Here is an 18,036-nt window from a genome sequence, read left to right on the forward strand (position 1 = left end):
TGTCATGGGCTGTTTCTATCATCCTGTCAAGTACTACAGAGAATTTTACCACCGATGAGATGCAGATGTGTGATGAAATGTATGGTCAAATGGCCATTTGTACCTGCCCGCTATTTCCACAAATTCACTAGTCATAACAGATGAGACTGACACAATTTTTTGGACAACAAAATATATATGACTCATTGTCTGCTACGGCCTTTTCCACATGTTTGAACTTTCCTATGTGGAAGGCACTTCATGTGAATTTCATGTGAATTTACTCATGCACAGAAGGCCCCCAGGACAAACGATTAAGCAGGTTAGACTTCCACGTGTCCTTCCTCAGCAAAGTATCAATTCAGAAGGCTTCAATCCCATACAGGTTAAGTCTGAGATGGATAGCAAAAGTAGTTGGCTTGTTTACACGCTCAGGAAAACTCCAGGCTATTCAAAGAGGGGTCTACTTCAGTGTTGTTAACCTTAATTTAGTGATTCAAGATTGGTGAGTACAAGAAAAATTGAAGAGGGGAGGGTATCAGACAGAGCCAGGTATACTTTCCTCCCAATACCAGATGAGGATGAGTAAGAATGTAAGTGAATAGGAACCTGCCTTATACTGAATCAGACCATTGGGTCTCTCTCGCTCAGCACTGTCTGCACTGACTGGCAGTGCCTCTCTCCAGAGTTTCAGGCAGGGGACATTTCCAGACCTACCTGGAGATACCAGGGATTGAACGTGGGACCTTCTGTCTGCAAAGCAGATGCTCTGCTACTGAACTATGGCCCTACCCCACAGGTTACCTACCTCAACTTGGATGGCTTTACAAGAAGATTAGACAGATTCATGGAGGAATGAATGCAGGCTATCAATGGCTACTAGCCATGATGGCTGTGCTCTTCCTCCATAGAGGCCATATGCTCTATGGAGATATGATAGCACTCTTCAAGTACATGAAAGGTTGTCACATAGAGGAGGGCCGGGATCTCTTCTCGATCGTCCCAGAGTGCAGGACACGGAATAATGGGCTCAAGTTGCAGGAAGCCAGATTTTGACTGAACATTAGGAAAAACTTCCTAACTGTTAGAGCCATACGACAATGGAACCAATGACCTAGAGAGGTAGTGGGCTCTCCGACACTGGAGGCATTCAAGAGGCAGCTGGACAGCCATCTGTCGGGAATGCTTTGATTTGGATTCCTGCATTGAGCAGGGGGTTGGACTTGATGGCCTTATAGGCCCCTTCCAACTCTACTATTCTATGATTCTATGCTTCCAAATATCAGTTGCTGGAAACTGCAAGAGGGGAGAGTGCTGCTGTGCTCAGGTCTTGCTTGCAGGCCTCCCATAGACATCTGGCTGGCCACTGTGAGAACAGGATGCTGGACTAGACGGGCCACTGGCCTGATCCAGCAGGCTCTTCTTGTGTCCTTATGACTTAGGCCAAAGTTCAAAAAGTCTGAGCAATCAGGACACACACACACACCCCACTTGCTATGGAGCATCCCATACCACTCAAGGCTAGCTGGCTTATACTCTAAAACAGCCTTCCTCAGCTTGGTGCCCTTTGCATCCTTTGGGGTACAATTCCCATTATCCCTGATGGCATCTCATGATCCCTGATTTAATGTGGTATTTTTTTCTATTGCTCCAACCCGCTTGGGGACCTTTTGGTGAAGGGCTGGTAAGAAATCCAAACCACAACAAAGCTGGCTGAGGTAGCCTACAACATCTGGTCATATCCAAACTAGTGCTAATTCTTCTGTTAGCACAAGGAATTCTGCTTGCGCAACAGAACTTCCCCCCCTTCCTCCGTGTGCCTCCTAAACCTACTCTTGGGGCTCCCCTAACCCTCCAGAGCAGAACTGGGGAGGGTGTGGGAAAGGAAGGAGGAAGGTTCTGTTGCATAAGCAGAAGGGGATTGGATACCGCTCATGGGTGAGGCTACTGTAAAGCACAGGAAGCTGCCTTCTAGCAAGTCAGACCATGGGTCCATCTAGTATTGTCTACTCTGACTGGCAGACCTCTCCAGAGCTTCAGAAGACAAGGGGTCTTTCTTAGCCTTTCCTGAAGATGCTGGGGATTGAACCTGGGCCCTTCCGCACACAAAGCAGATGCTCTCCAGTTGAGCTGTGGCCCTGTCCCTGAACCATCACGTCTCTGAATATCCAAGGCAACAGCCACGCTAAGTCATGATGTAGCGGTTATTTTCATTAACTATTATGTATTAATAATACATAGTATTATGTGGTTATTTACCTCAAGATAGAACAGTGACAAATTCAGAGACCTAATTATTCCAGAGGATCTTTCCTTACTTTCAGTTTGTACACACATTAAGACCAGTTAACAAATTAATGGGCATTAATGGCCTTGGGATTACCGACTGTGTAAACAAGCACCGCAAGTGACAGAGAAAACTTCAACCAGAAGGGCAGCTCCATTTGTGATTGCTCACATTATATTCATGGCACAGATAGTCCTAATTATTTCCATGAGATCTCTGGGTTTGCCCTACAGTATTTACATGTTGTATTTTGCTGCATATAGCTTAAAGGCAACACCCTTTCACGCCCTAAACAGATGTTCCTGGTTACGGCTAGTCAAAGGACAGAAACCATTCATTTTGTTTCCCAGGCTATATAAAAAAAAAAATTCAGCTTCAAAGCTACTGTGTTTGATTAGACAGCAAGAACTCCAAAAAAATCACCTGATTTTGCAGCAATAGAACTGTGTTCAAATATATCCATGCTGACTTTTCACTTTTATTCATTTATTCCACAAGAGGGTAGATATTGTGTACATTGTTGGTAGAGGCTGAAAGCTGAAACACTATGGTCTGGTTTGCACATCACACTGAGCCAAACCATGGCTTAGCACTCCCGGGCTCTGGGAGAGGAGAGTGTGGACATTGGGCTCCTGCTGGGAGGAAGGGCAGGATATAAATTAAATAATAAATAAATAAATAAATAAATAAATTTCTTCTCCTTGGTCATTCTGCGGCTTTGCTGTGTCGGCTGAACCAGACTCATTGTTTAGCGCTCCCAGACAAACCACAAGCCATAAACCATAGGACAAACCTTAGTGGCAGCTCATAGTTAATCTTGAGAGAGCTAAACCACAAGCCTGAGTTCAGATGACATGCCAAGGCAAACCATAGCACAGCACCAGGACAACCAGGAAGGAGCCAAGCAATAGCAATCACCTCTCCAAGAGCCTGCACATACTTGCTAAGTCAGAGATGGGGGACCTCCAAGAAGGGGTCCAAATTTGGCCTGCCAGGCCTCCCCATTTGGTCGGCAAGGACGTTTTTGCCAAGCCAAGCCCAATTGGCCTACACCCGATGACACAGCTTGGCTTAGTGTTACGTGTGAACCAGGCCTGTATGTCACTCAGGTAAGTACAGTCCTAGCAGATTAAGCCCAAGGTCCACAACCCCTACAAAGGAATTAGTATGTTAGTCGTGTTAATCACATATCCTGATGGATAAGAACTCCCAGTGTTAATTTGACTCTAAAACTGGTTAGCTGTTGCTGCAAAGCAATGGCAGGCAAAACCAATTCATTTGAAACAAAATTGGACAAGGATACATTGGATGGAGAGTCTCTCAGCAACTAAGGCTCAGCAATGTCACCAAACGGTGAGTCACAGGCTTCCATGAGGGAAGTCATGTAGACCAAACCACTCCAGCTCTGCAGTGCCAATAAAGTGCACCGTAATCCCCATCTGGCTATCACTCCTATAGTGCCATTAAATCACAGTGTCATCAGACATTTTAAATCATTTGAGCGGCAAATATCTTAAATGTGATTGAGTAATAAGCAGTGGCTACTCTTAGTGCAAAAGAAATGCGTAATCTGAGCTCTTCCTCTAGGGGCGCATCAGGCCACAGCAACCTCCTGCACTCTCATCAGTTTGCGTTTGCGCTATATAAAACCTAAGAGGAATTAGCCCTTGGAAAAAAGATAGCAGAATGTGCCATAGGGTGACCCTAGACCAGGGAAGGGGAACCTGTGGCCCTCCAAATGGTGTTGGACTCCAACTCCCATCAACCCCAGTCAGCATGGCCAATGGTCAGGGATGATGAGAGCTATAGTCCAGCAACATCTGGAGGGCCAGTGGTTCCCCAGTCCTGCCCTAGCCCAGTATCTCTCCCTCCACATGTGCATTGCTCTACAAATGGCCTATGTGCAATTTCCCCGTGTTCAATGCAGAAGGGTGGGGAATTACCACAGGGTGACTCATGCATCTTCCAAGTGGCTGACAAGAAGCATGAACTTATACAAAATTTCTTCTGTGCAGATCTGACTGTACACAGAGGACAAATTCCCCTGAAGACAGCCTTTTAAAAAGTCCACAAAAGTGCAGATCCACAAATATTTTACTAACCTAATCAATGTTGGTGATTTATTAGCACACTGGTGGGTGGAGAGTTTTTTAAAAAAATAAATACATATATAACTTTCTTCCCATTCAGCAAAGTTTCCCTGTGTGGTTGCCTGGAGAAGATCCTTACTCACCAGAGGCAACAAGGCAAGTCTGATGTAAGCACAGCAGCTACTGCATATTCAGAAGTCACAGAGCAATTCAAAGCAAGGGCATTGAGGGAATGTAAAAATTCCCTTATAGGAACAAACCAAACTCCCATCAAATTCAACGTTTTCTCAGCAGCCCGCCAGATGTCTCAAAAAGCTAACAAGCAGGGTATGCTGGAGATTACCAGACGCTGATATCATTCAAGAGATATAAGCCAAGGGAGGAAGGGATTCTCTTGGTGTTAATATTAATATAAAAATCTAAGAACTTGATATAAAAATAATAGAGAGCTCTAATCTGTTGCAAGAGGTTACTGATTTCCTTCCAAATTATTTCCTTAGTCAACTTGGAGGTTTTTGATGGGAAATTCTACAAATCCTAACTGCAAGCGCAGGGACACAGGAAGCTCCCTTATGCCAAATCCTTGGTCCATCTAGCTCAGTACTGTCAAAACAGCAGCTCTCCAGGATTTCAGGCAGGAGTTCTTTCCCCAGCCCTACCTGAAAATGCTGGGGATTGAACCTAGGACTTTCCACATGCAACACAGATGTTCTACCACTGAGCTATGGCAAAGTATGGAGAGTCCAAGTACACAATTACTCACTAGAAGAAGTGGCGTATTTGACACTGCTGGAACGTGTCCTGCTAAAAGGTTGCTTCGAAGCAGCCCCTGCCGCTGCCGTTTTTCTAGCGGCATTTCTGGCTTCTGACACGGGTGGCTTTCGGGTGGAATAATACGACTCTGCGCTGCGCCCGGAGAATGTCGGTCTGGCTGGTGCACTCTCAGAGTCACTTGGCACAGTGAAAGATCCCGCCCGTTTCCTCGGCATGGCAAGGATGTCGAGCCTCGACAGCTTCTTGGTCTCCACAGGCTGCTTGGAAGGTGCTGCCGTTCCTTCGTGATGAGATGTCGTTTTCTCTGTATCAGCACTCTCGTTATCTGAGGTATCCCCCAATCGGGCCCGACGAAGTTTTGACGCTCTTGTCGGCCTTGGAGTAGATAAACTATTTGACCTAGTGAGAACCTGTTGGATCTTTTGCACAGTTGGTGTCACTTTGCTATGTTCTTCTTTGGTGGACTGCGAGAAAGGCTTCTTCCTGGAGATAGGCCTCGAGGTGCACTGCTCTTGATCTGAGGAGGTTATTTCACTCACTGGCACATATGGGAGGCTACTACTCCGCTCATCGTCAGTATAGTCCAGTGACCCACTGGTCCCTGCGCTACATTTAACTTGGAATCGCTTTGAATTTTCACCTTTGTTCCCAGCCTCAAGGGGAAGCGTTTTCTGTTTCTCTGAAAGCCTTTCACGGGCACTCGGTTGAACGCTCTGATTTTGGACAGATGGTGTGGAAGATTTCTCTTTTTGCAAGGCTGCCACAGGTTTATGCTTTGGCAGGTGGCTCGGCAAGTTTTTGCCACTTACCAAGCTGACAGTGCTGGCTGTGTCCACGTCAGAATCGCCAGATAAAGAGTCTTCTAACTGTTCCGGGGAATTCTCTAGAGTGTCAAGCTGGTTGCTTTGGCAGAGTATTTTGGCTTCCAGTGCTGCCAGAGCAGTTTCAGTGTCTTTAAGGAGGAGATGGGTGTCCGGATTATAGTCCATACGATTTGATCGCGCAGCATCAAGATCTCTGAGCAGAGGGTGACTCGAGATATGCGGTAACCTATTTTGAGGAACGTTGCTGCTCGATTTCTCTTTGGTAAAGCTTTCCTGCCGAACAAAAGAAATTTCTTTTGTGGCCACGGCTTCTTGTTCTGAGAGTGGAAGCCCCTGGTGCAGTGAAATCACCATTTTCCCATTGGAGCTAACATAGCTATTATTGACCCCTTTGACAGTCGGCTTTCCACAATTGAAAAGCGCCTCTTCTTTGTCAGCTTGAGAAGAAGTGCTTGAAGGAAGTTTCGAAGGAACTCCAGCCTCCTCTTCCTCATCGCCAATATAGAAAGATGTTGACAGAGGATCACCTGAAGCTCTCATACCTGAAAGCCTCGGCACACTCTGCTGATGGCTTTTGGACTTTGCATTTTCAGCCCTGGCCTGGTTCTGCTCAGACATTTTGGTGCTGTTTTGGCATTTCCTGGCTTTTTCCAAGCCAAAACCGTCATCAGATTTGCTGGCATCACTAAGGCTGTCAGGATCCAAATCTTCTTGAACCAACAATTGGCTAGGAGGATCCACATACATTTCTGCCCTGTGGTTGTTGGCAGCGTTCCTTTGGGAAACATCAAGATAGGACTCTGGACAAATTAAAATAGTTGGTGGACTTTCAGGTTTGTCACCCGCAGGGAGCTGAGGAAGAAGACGCCTCGTCCGCATGGAGCTCTCTGATTCTCCCACTCTAGTACTGGAGTCCTTTTCTAAGGGTGATTAAAAGACATTTTCTGAAGTCAACAAAAACAGGAAGTGAAACTGGCACTGTTACAGGTCCCACACAATATCATTCCTCACTAAAGTTGATCTTTTAGTGTAGCAGCGTCTACACTATGGAACTCCCTGCCTATTGACATCAAGCAGGCACATCTTGCTGTACTCTTTTTGGCATATACTTAAAACATTTTTGTTTTGTTCATCCAGACATGAAGCTGAGATTAAAACACATCTTTTTAGCCTATTGTTGGTTTTCATTATCTTTGGAATGTTTTTAAATACCTGTTTTTACTGGTGTTTTATTGATAATTTTAATTTTTTGTTTTTATTTTTTGTAAACTGCTTAGAATTTTTTATTACAATCAAGCGGTATATAAATTTTGTTAAATAATACTTTATGCCTGCTGCACTGCAGTGTGATATTTAGGTCTTAAGAGCGGGGCTGCATGTTACATTTCTATATGAAAAGCATGGTCCATTATCAGCTTCAGCCACCTCCCAGCCAGTCCTCACCTGCCTGACTTCTTTCTTACACCCAGTCCAGGGGTGTCCCTAGTTGTCAGCTTCCTCCTTAATCTCAGTGTTGCAACTGTAGAACTCAGCAGGGAGGAGGATGGACTCAAAACTAGAATTAGTTGCTCTGCCTGTCATTGGCTCTGGCTCCACCTACCTTTGGTCTCCTGCTATTAGCCCTACCAGTCCTGATTGGCACCCGCCACCACTGAGCCTGGTCCTGGCAGTCTGAACTCTGCAGGCTCCCTGCCTACTGGAAAGGACCTTGAAGTCACACTTAGAAAGAAGGAAAGACCTTTCTTGCTGTGACCATCTCCAGTATCCTCTCTCAGCTGATCTCTAACTGAAAAGGCATGCAAACAGTTAATGCTGTTCTAACCCTAGTCCTGTGCGGTTGACAGTATTTTAGTCGTTTATAGGATTTTCTCACCTGCCCTTCACCAAAAGGTCCTAGGGCAATGGTACAATTAAAAAAACAGTGATACAATTTAAAAATAAAAAAGACCAACACTTAATTCAACACCAAAAGTACAATTTAGAACAGAGAACAAAAGGTAGGTCCTAAACTTATATCTCAGCTGTCAAAAGCCAGGGTAAAAAGGTGCGTCTTCAGCATATGACATAAGCTGTACAATTAGTGAAAATATGTTCTTCCTATATCAGGGATCATGAACCTTTTTCAGTGTGAGGGTCACAATCCCTTGGCCAGTGTGGTGTAGTGGTTAGAGCGCTGGACTATGGGTTCAAATCCCCACTTGGCCATGAAGCTCACTGGACGACATTGGACCAGTCATTGCCTCTCAGCCTAACCCTACCTCACAGGGTTGTTGTGAGGATAAAATGGAGAAGGGGAGAACCATGCATGCCAACTTGAGCTTCTTGGAGGGGAGGCAGGATATAAATGCAGTAATAAAATAAAACAAAATTCCCTTCTGGGGCCAGAAGCAAAAGTGGGCAGAGCAACAATGGAAATATTATTTTTTTGCAGTAGGCTAATTTCTATCCCTCTCTATCCTCCATTCAGGCAAGCAAGAAGTATTATCAGGGTTCAATGACACATTCTAGCCAGGCAAAAACACATGCCAGGAGGAAGCAAAGAAGGGCCGGTGAGGGGCTATAGCCTGACCTCCAGGCTGAAGGTTCATCACCACTGCTCTGTTTAATGCAGGAAGGTGGAGAGCCTTACTGCTGAAGCTGAGGGGGCGGGAAGGGTACCCAGCCTTCCCAACGCATTTTCAAAAGGAGAACTAACAGACTTCACACACACACACACAGGGTAAAGCAAATATAAAATAGTTACAGAAAGGCAGGATACTGCTGTGGCACTCAAGCGAGGAAGTAGCCTACCTGGTGTTCAGCACTTTTCCCCACCCCAAGGAAGTTTCATTAGCAATCTCCATGCTCCTATAATATTAGCAAGGGAGCACTCGGAAGGAAATGTAACAAAATCTTACCCAAATTTTTAAAACTTCAACGCGTAATCCAGATGCTGAGTGGTGGAAGGGCATAAGGGAAGAGATAAGCTGTTGTCATTAAATGCCATCACAGGCAACCTGAGCCCAAATTGCCTTGATAAGGAGAAAGAGTGGAGTGGGGAGGCACTGCAAAGAATCTACTGGATATTCTGTAACAGGGGTAGCCCACATGGTATGCTCCAGATGTTGTGAACTGCAGCTCCCACCAGCCCCAGCCAGCAAGGCTAATGGCCAGAATGATGGAAATTGTAGTCCACAAGACCTGGTGGACGCCTTACTGGCTACCTCATCTTAGTCCAAATTATATCAAGCTTTTAATCTAGATTTCTAACAAAACCATACAATGCAAGATAATTAACAGTATGTTTCCTGAATTCATTGTTAGATGTGAGAATGCTTTTTTGTAATATGTATGTAAAAATTTATATATATATATTGCAAGTATGTTATATTTTATGGGTGCATTTTCCTTTATTTTTGTTTTGTATATAACTGGGGTTTTTTCATTTCACTTATGTACATTGCTTAGAGATATATTGCTCAATTATGTTTCTTAAAAGTATGGATTTTGTTATTATTGCTGTTATTATTAGCAGCTGTATCAAATGCAGAATTTATTTGATTTTTGTTGAAAGTAAATCGCTTTGAGGTCTCTTGAAATATAAAACAGCATACAAGATAAATAAATATTTATTTTACACACAGACACATTAACTGGGAAGGTAAAAATGCAATGGTTTGAGTACAGAGTAAGTTAAAAGAACTTAAGACTCTTTGGAATCAAAGTTACGCATTACTTAAGACACAGTGATTTCAATGGGGCTCAAGATCAATTAATTTAGGGTGCAATCTAACTCGCATTTAAGTTGGACTGAGGGGAGTTGGATGTGGCAGATGTCCAGCTGAGCTGGCTAGGACCCAGCTCAACCAGACTACACTGGCGTAGGTCCCTCAGCCCAGCTCAGCCGGGACTCAGGCAACTCAACAGACTGGCATAAGTGAAGCCGGGGTGTTCCTGTGGCATGTCAGATGAGGGTTGAGGGGACTTAGGCCACATCCAACTTGTGTTTGGAGCCCTCCTGCAGGTTCCACTTCAGGCAAAAGTTATGCCAGGAAAAAGAAAATAAATACAATAGAAGTCAATGGAGAGGGCTTCCTCCCCCGTAGGAGTATTTGGGAGTGCAGGCTTTTACTTTCTGGTCCCTGTGCGTAGCTCCTGGCTGAGTCAGTGTTCAGCCAACCCAGAGGCTGCTAATGGCAACTGGATGTGGTGGAACCTTATGCCAGCATCTCTTGCTCCAATACCACTTATGCCGGCTTTCCCTGAGTTAGATTGCTCTGCCCGTCTGGATTTCAGCCACTATTTTTACAGCAACAGAATATTATGTTCTGAGTATTGGGAAAATGCACTCTGGATTCCCTGGAGTAACCCGAACCAGCTGTGCATTTTTGCACGAATAAAACCCCCAAACACTGAAAAGCTGTTAGAGAACCACATTTGATCCTCTGCTGGCTTTCTGTTTCCTCCCAGAGTAGAAACTATTCAAATTTGGAGGGGAGGGGGATGTTTTTCAGGCGTTGTTAAAAAGCAAAGAAAACCTCTTCCTAATTCAATCTTAGACTTAAATGAATTCCTTTAAAAGTACCCGAAGTTAAATAGCATCCAATGATAACTTCATTTGAGGCATATATATGGGAAAAAACAAACTTCTCTTTTTTTTATTAACTTCCTGCCACAAGACGAATCCAGGATATACTATGTATCAGGCAGCTGCACGGGTAGTGGGTCAGAGCTGTGGAGCCATCCTCCGATGTTAACATCAGAGCTTGGAAAAGTTACTTTTTTTGAACTACAACTCCCATCAGCCCCAGCCAGCACATGCTGGCTGGGGCTGATGGGAGTTGTAGTTCAAAAAAGTAACTTTTCACTTAACATCACTGCTGCTGATCTGGATGGGGATTGGGACAGGGCAGTGACAAGGAGGTCAGGGTCATGCAGGTGCACTGGCGGTGCTTCTGCCGATACTCCCTCATGGCCCCGACCTCTATACCATCCTGCCCCACCTATTCCAGGTGAGCAGCAGTGATGCCTGTATCAGGAGGGCAGCTCTGCCCCACCCCATGTGCCACTATGCTACGCATGATGCTTGGAGATTCAGTTTGTCACAGATATGATCTTGCTTGCTAAACACTATATAGCTGGTGGTATTCCTCCCACACGCACACATATGAAGGCACATTTTCTGGAAAAGTAACCATCTCTTTTAGTGGTGTACAAATGGAACATTGGCCTTAAACATAAATCACTAGAGAAAGTCCTTTGGCAATGCGAGAATTACACTGGGTGCTGTACTTACCTGTGCCACCCTGAGAGAGGGGGCCCTGCAGATTGGCATCCCCGACTCCAGGAGCAGGTCCTGAGTCTGTATAGCTATCTGCAAGGCTCGCCCATCTCGACACCCATTTTTGACCACCTTGAGATGGTGATGGTAACTGCAAATAAATGAAGAGGGAAAACCCATGCTGTTAAAACATTATTGCCACCAAACTCTCATCATACTGTGCACTATTTGCATTGTTGCTGATTAAATTAATATCCCACCTTTCCTCCCAAAGGAGTCCAGGGCAGCAAGCACACAAACGATAAAACAATTAAAATATCAAAAAGCATCTAAAAACAATTCCAGTACAGACACAGACTGGGAAATATCTCAACTCAAAAGGCTTTTTGGAAGAGGAAGGTCTTCAGTAGGTGCTGAAAAGACAACAGAAACTACGCCTATCTAATATTTAATGGGAGAGGATTCCAGAGGGTAAGTGCCATCACACTGAAGGTCTATACTGTGCAGAACTGTATCTTCAAGAAGCCACCTCCTGCAGAAGGTAGTGATTGATTGGGTACGTAAGGGATGAAGCAATCTTCCAGGTATCCTGATCACAAGCTACATAAGGGCTTTATACACCAAAACCAGTACCTTTAACTTAGCCCAGTAGATAGTTATGGCTAGCTTTTAAAAAAAAAACCTGCTATGCCTATATAAAATCCATGAGCAGAACTGCATCCACAAGCCTTCTTTTACCAGAGGGGCACTATTTATTGATCTGCTTATTTTTTATTTTTTTTTTTTAAACTAAATCACCCTTCACCCAAAGAGATCCCAGGGCAGTATACAATTGGATATAACCCACAATGCCTGTAGTTGCTCAGAGAAACACACGTTATGCATCTACTCAAAACTTAAATTCCATTTGAATTCAACCAAGTTTTTAATTTATTTGACAAGATTTACTACCTTGCCACCCTGGACAATAGGCACTGAAAATGCCAAAAAAAACCCCAAGCATTAAAAATCGTCATGAAATTATCAAAATATAAATAAAATCAGTAGTTTAAAAGCAAATATGAAGAATAAAATTACATGTCTAGGTAGGCAGGCACTGAAAAGAAGTCAAGTGAGCATAGTTTGCAGCTTCAAAATATCAAGGTTTACAAACAGGGCTGCATGCACTTCGCTCCATCTGGGCCCAGGAAAGAGTTGAATTCTGCTACCCGCATAAATTATGCAAAAGTATTTGCCTATTTTACACAATTTATTCTGCTGCTGCAAGACACAGGGAAGAGTAACAAAATATGAAAGCCACTGAAGTCTTGCTCCCTGATCTCTCTGTAAAGGGTACTATGCAATCACCAATCTGCCTTGGGCAATTTAGCAAGATTTATAGTTCCATGAGATTGCAAGCCTGCAGGCAGGGCTTTAACATTATTTACTGTGCAGCGCTTTGTTTTCAAAGCACTTTATAACACACACTGATGGTTATTAGCAAAGCCTTGCTGAGACACTTTCATCTCTAATGAAATTATTTTATATTTTAATTTTTTATGTAACTTGGCATTTTAATGACCATTTTTATTGCTTAGAAGTCTTTTCTTTGAGTAGGCAGTATATAAATTTTGTTAAATAAATAATAAATAAAATATTTGCAGCCATGATAGCTGAAAATAGACATGCAGGTATACCAGGGTACAGTAAAAGCAAAACCTGGCCTTCACACTTTCATCTTACCTGCGTCTCTGCATGATGCCCACTGGCCACTTTGGAAGCAATGACCTGCATCATAGTCACCTTTGGGCTTGAGCCGTTTTCACCAATCAAATGATGGGGCCCCAGTTCTTCCGTTTCACCTTTTATGATGGGCCTGAAGGCTGAAGAAATTCTGGAAAATTCAGGAGACTCCAAAACACCAAAAACCTGATGAACCCAAGAGACGGAGGAGGAGGCTTAAAATAAAACAATGAATTCTGAATTCATGAACATAAGAAGAGCCCATTGGATCTGGCCAACGGCCCATCTAGTCCACCATTCTGTTCTCGCACACAAGCAACAGCTGAGCACAAGGACACTGTCCCCTCCTGCGGTTTCCAGCAACTGGTATTCAGAAGCATAATGCCTCTGACTGGGGAGGTAAAGCATAGTTTTATCCTCCATAAATCCTCTATTAAAGCTATCTAAGCTGGTGGCCTTCAGTGCCTCTTGTGGGAGCAAATTCCATAGTTTAACTATATAGTTCATCAGATTCCTCTGTCTACAATCTCTGACTTGGCCAGTCCCTCAGGGTTGCTTCATGTGTGACCACAGCACCCCAAGAGCAACTTTCCTTACCTTCTTCCATACTGCCATGTAAGAGCTGGGAAGCATGCAGATGAGGCACAATGGGCGGGTCTTTCTCACCCAACTGTTAAGAACATATGAAAAGCCCTGCTGGATCAGACCAAAGGCCTATCTAGTCCACTATTCTGTTCTTACAGTAGCCAACCAGAGGCCTCTAAGAAGCCCACAAGAAGGGAATGAGCACAACAGCCCTCTCCCACTGGCTAACCCAGCAATGGGTAAATAAATGGATAGTGGTTAGAGTGTCTGACTAGGACCTGGGAGACCAGAGTTCAAATCCTGCCTTAGCTATGATGTTCAGTGGATGAACCTGGGCCAGTCACAGTCTCTAAGGACGTAAGAAAAGCCTGCTGGATCAGGCCAATGACCCATCTAGTCCAGCATCCTGCAATCACAGTGGCCAGACAGATGCCCGTGGGAAGCATGCAAGCAGGACCTGAATCAAACCACACTCTCCCCCTGTGAGATTCCCAGCAACTGGTATTTAGAAGCATACTGCCTCCAATTTCTCAGCCTAATCTTCCTCACAGGGTTGTTGTGAGGATAAAATGGAAAGAGAGAAAACCAAGTATGCCACTTGAGCCTGAAGGAAAGGTGGGATATAAGTGTAGTAACAAACAAAAATATTCTTGACTAGTAGCCACTTATGGCTTTATCCTCCATGAATTTGTCGACTCCCATTTTAAAGCCATCCAAGCTGGTGGCCATCACTACATTGTATGAGCCTGAATTCCATAGTTTAATTACAGGCTGTGTGGAAAAGTGCTTCCTTTTGTCTGTACTGAATCTCCCACCTTTCAGCTTCTTTGGATGACCCTGGATTCTTATGCTGCTCTCCCTTCCTGTCCAGGCAACCACAGTTTAGAACTATATTGCTCCTAGCCTTGCAAACATCACTGCAATGTGTGGGATAAATCTATGGGAAAGCACCATTGCAATAATGCATGATGGGACTTTTATACACCCCACACTCACAATCTGCCTGCTTTCCTATGAGGAATTGTCAGAGCAAGACTGGCCACTGCAATGATGCAAGGCATACTAGCCCTACTTAAGACCAAACAAGTAGAATGCTGTCCACCAACCACGTGTTGTGGTCTGCCAGGTGACGAACAGTCCTCCTCTTATTCATGCAATTTCAAGCAGGCAGGAAAGGTTCATCAATCCCTGGTGGATCACTAATACGTGGCTGAGGATTCAGCTTGGGAGGTAACAAGTTGCACAAGCCTAGCCAAGAAAAAGAAGAAATGCATCTGTTTCATGTCTCTCAGAGAGCTAACATGCTAGGGAGAAAGCCAGTCTAGACCCGTTCTCTTTGATTTGCAAACACACTTCCCTGCACAGAGAAAACTAGATTTTCAGGGAAAGCAGCTCTAATATAGCCTTCTCCCTTCCCATGGGTAGATAACATTTTTGTGCAGAGAAGCATTCAGTCATGCAAACCCAAAATCTGTGGGCTGAAGCGGAGCAGTCTTGACATTCCTTTACCACCTCTGCTGTTATTTGCAAGAACCATTTATTTATTACTTATCATTACATTTATATCTCACCTTTCCTCCAAGGAGCCCAAGGTGGTGTACAAACATGGTTCTCCTGCTCCCAGTGTAGGTTAGGCTGAGCCAGTGACTGGCCCAAGGTCATTGTCATGATCAGGCATGGATTTGGACCCTTGTCTCCCAGGTCCCAGTCTGACACTCTGTGACACCACACTGGCTCTTCAACTAACTAGACATTAGTTGCTGCAACATTTTGTTCCAGTACTGGCACGATCATGATTAACAGATCAGGAGCCTGTCTTAGGGTCACATGTTCCCCCTTTCGCAAGAATACCTTCTTCTCGTCCCCCAATAGCCTTAACCACATTGGAGGGTTATGTCTGCACCTACTTTAAACCCTAGTTAATTAGGGTGGCCAAATACATATCACACAAAAAAGAGGACAAATATTTGCATAAAAGTTGCATGTCCTGATTTATATGTATAGATGCAAAATAGTTACTATTATTTAAGAAGGAATACAATACATCTCACCTTAGTAGTGAAGCTCAGTCTGCTGCCCAGGTGCTCAATGTTGAGGGTCAACTTCAAGTTCCACCCGCCCTGCCTTCTTATAATCCTTTACCTGTAATTGGGACTTGGGAACACAGGAAGCTGCCTTATACTGAGTCAGACCCACTGGTCCATCTAAGCTCAGTATTGTCTACACTGACTATCAGCAGCTCTCTAGGGTTACAGAGAGGAATATCTCCCTGCCCTACCTGGAGGTGTTGGGGATTTATTTATTTATTTGTTTGTTTGTTTGTTTGTTTGTTTCATTTTTAAACCGCCCATAGCGAGTAGCTCTCTGGGCGGTGTACAAAAGATTAAAATACAGAAATACAAAATATCACAATAAATAAACAGCAAACAAAAAGATTTAAAATTGTAACATTAAACGCATTAAAATGCCTGGGAGCATAGCCAGGTCTTAACCTGGCGCCGAAAAGATAGAAGCGTCGGCGCCAGGCGTACTTCTTCGGGGAGGCTGTTCCACAGTTCGGGGGCCACTACAGAAAAGGCCCTAGATCGAGTAACTGTCCTCCGGGCTTCCTGATGGGTTGGTACCCGGAGGAGGGCCTTAGATGCTTAGATGATTGAACTTGGGACCTTCCACATGCAAGGCAAATGCTCTACCACTGAGCTACGGCCCTTCCCTGGATGACTTGGCCTGGATAGCACTTCAGATGGAAAACACCTCCAAATAAAGGGCTGTCCTCTAAAGTTTGACACATGGGGTGGTATTCAGTGCTCATCCTATATCCACTGACGTTAATAGGCATGATTAACTTAGGTTCATTAATTTCACTGGGACTACTCTGAGTAGGACTTAGTTGAATGCAACCCATGGCCACACAAAGCTTAACGTTAACCTGGGTTTCCATCATAAAGCTGGGTTGGAAGCTAACTAGCCAGGGTTTGAAGCCTGGTTAAGAGAGAACCTGGTTAACATCAATCACATTTAACCGGGTGTAAAGGAGGAGAGCAAAGGGGCCAAGGAAAGGATTGTGTGATCCCATGACTCTCTCCTAACCTGTTAACCATGGTTAGAGGTCAAAGAGCATTACACTTGCACCAGGCCAGGCCTTGCAGCCTTTACACTGATGTTGCACTTAGCAGGCATACACTATCAAACAACAAAAATGCACAAAGCCCTCTTGTCCCTAAGAGCAAAGGGCTTACCTGATCAATCATTTTTCGAGCTTCTTCTACTTCTTTATCTTGTGACTCTGTCTCAATGGTGTACGTGCCCGTTTCGCTCAAGCTGTCCTCCTCCTCGTGTTTCCTAGCTTTGACCAACTTAGGATCGGCAGCCACTGGCAGAGGGATCGTCTCGGGTGCTGGTGGCACTGCTACTACCCGCGGGGTGAGTGATGCTGGCACCGGAGGTGGCTTCTCAGCACCGGCTTTCCCAGCTTGAGAGCTCTCCCTTAAACACTCAGCAGCAAAATCCTGAGCGATTTTCGACTTCCTCCCAATGCTGCCGTGGTTTTTTACAGATGTCCTTGATGTGGATGACGAGGATAAGTTGATCCGCTCCTCCGTCTTCTCCCGCTTAAAGGATCCAGCTCTCGGAGTGGTGAAAGAATTGCTTGTCCCTTTGGTCCCTACCACAGGTGGATGGGGCGAAAGTGCAGAGTTAGCTGGCTTTTCAGCTGGCACAGTAATCTTGCGTTTCTCAACCTTGGCCTTCAAGACAGGATCCACGTCATTCTGGCTGGACTGGCCACTGTGCGTGAAAGACTGCGATCGCTTCTTCCGAGGCGTGTCATCATCAAAAAACTCTATGACAAAGGCCTGCTGGTTGTGGAGCAATTCCTGGGGTTCACGTCGGATCTGGCGCTGGAGCCTGGCTTGCTCAGCCAGAGGCTCTTTGCCGTCTGTCTCTTTCTCTGCTTTGGGTGCTACTGGGTCTTCAGAGTCACTCTGAGTTCCATCTTCATGCCTGTTACCTGAAAGGTTGATGCACAATCAGAGCTGCCCTGGAATGGAGGGTGGTTGATATTGTGTAAGCACATCACAAGAGCCCTGCCAGATCAGGCCAATGGCACATCTAGGCTACATTCACACCAGACATTTATTCCACTATTATTCCACTTTAAACTATCATGGCTTCCCCCAAAGAATCCTGGGAAGTGTAGTTTGTGAAGGGTGCTGAGAGTTGTTTGGAGACCCCTCTTCCCCTCACAGAGCTACAATTTGCCATAGTGGTTTAGCTGCCATTTCCTCTTCCCAGAAAACTCTTGAGACTGTAGCTCTGTGAGGGGAACAGGAGTCTTCTGACAGTACCCTTCACAAACTGCATTTCCCAGGATTCTTTGAGGAAAGTCATGACTGTTTGAAGTGGAATAATAGCGGAATAAATGTCTGGTGTGAATGCAGCCTTAGTCCAGCATTCTGTTCTCACAGTGGCCAACCAGATGCCTCAATGATAAGCCTACAAGCAGAACCTGAGCAC

The 18,036-nt window shown here is 44.8% G+C and overlaps 1 protein-coding gene across 5 annotated transcripts in view; it reads right to left on the minus strand.

Moving 5' to 3' along the window:
• CEP170B (centrosomal protein 170B) overlaps positions 1 to 18,036 on the minus strand; it is a 115,315-nt gene that overhangs the window by 31,280 nt on the left and 65,999 nt on the right. For all 5 annotated transcript variants that reach the window (XM_061612301.1, XM_061612305.1, XM_061612302.1 and 2 more), the window contains exons 9-12: positions 16,761 to 17,530; positions 12,937 to 13,122; positions 11,230 to 11,365; positions 5,120 to 6,874 (exon numbers count right to left, since the gene is read on the minus strand). In XM_061612301.1, coding sequence (XP_061468285.1) covers positions 5,120 to 6,874; positions 11,230 to 11,365; positions 12,937 to 13,122; positions 16,761 to 17,530 — 2,847 coding nt within the window. The remainder of the gene's footprint in view (positions 1 to 5,119; positions 6,875 to 11,229; positions 11,366 to 12,936; positions 13,123 to 16,760; positions 17,531 to 18,036) is intronic.

Source organism: Rhineura floridana, chromosome 2 (genome assembly GCF_030035675.1).
Source record: "Rhineura floridana isolate rRhiFlo1 chromosome 2, rRhiFlo1.hap2, whole genome shotgun sequence".
NCBI classification, from domain to species: Eukaryota; Metazoa; Chordata; class Lepidosauria; order Squamata; family Rhineuridae; genus Rhineura; species Rhineura floridana.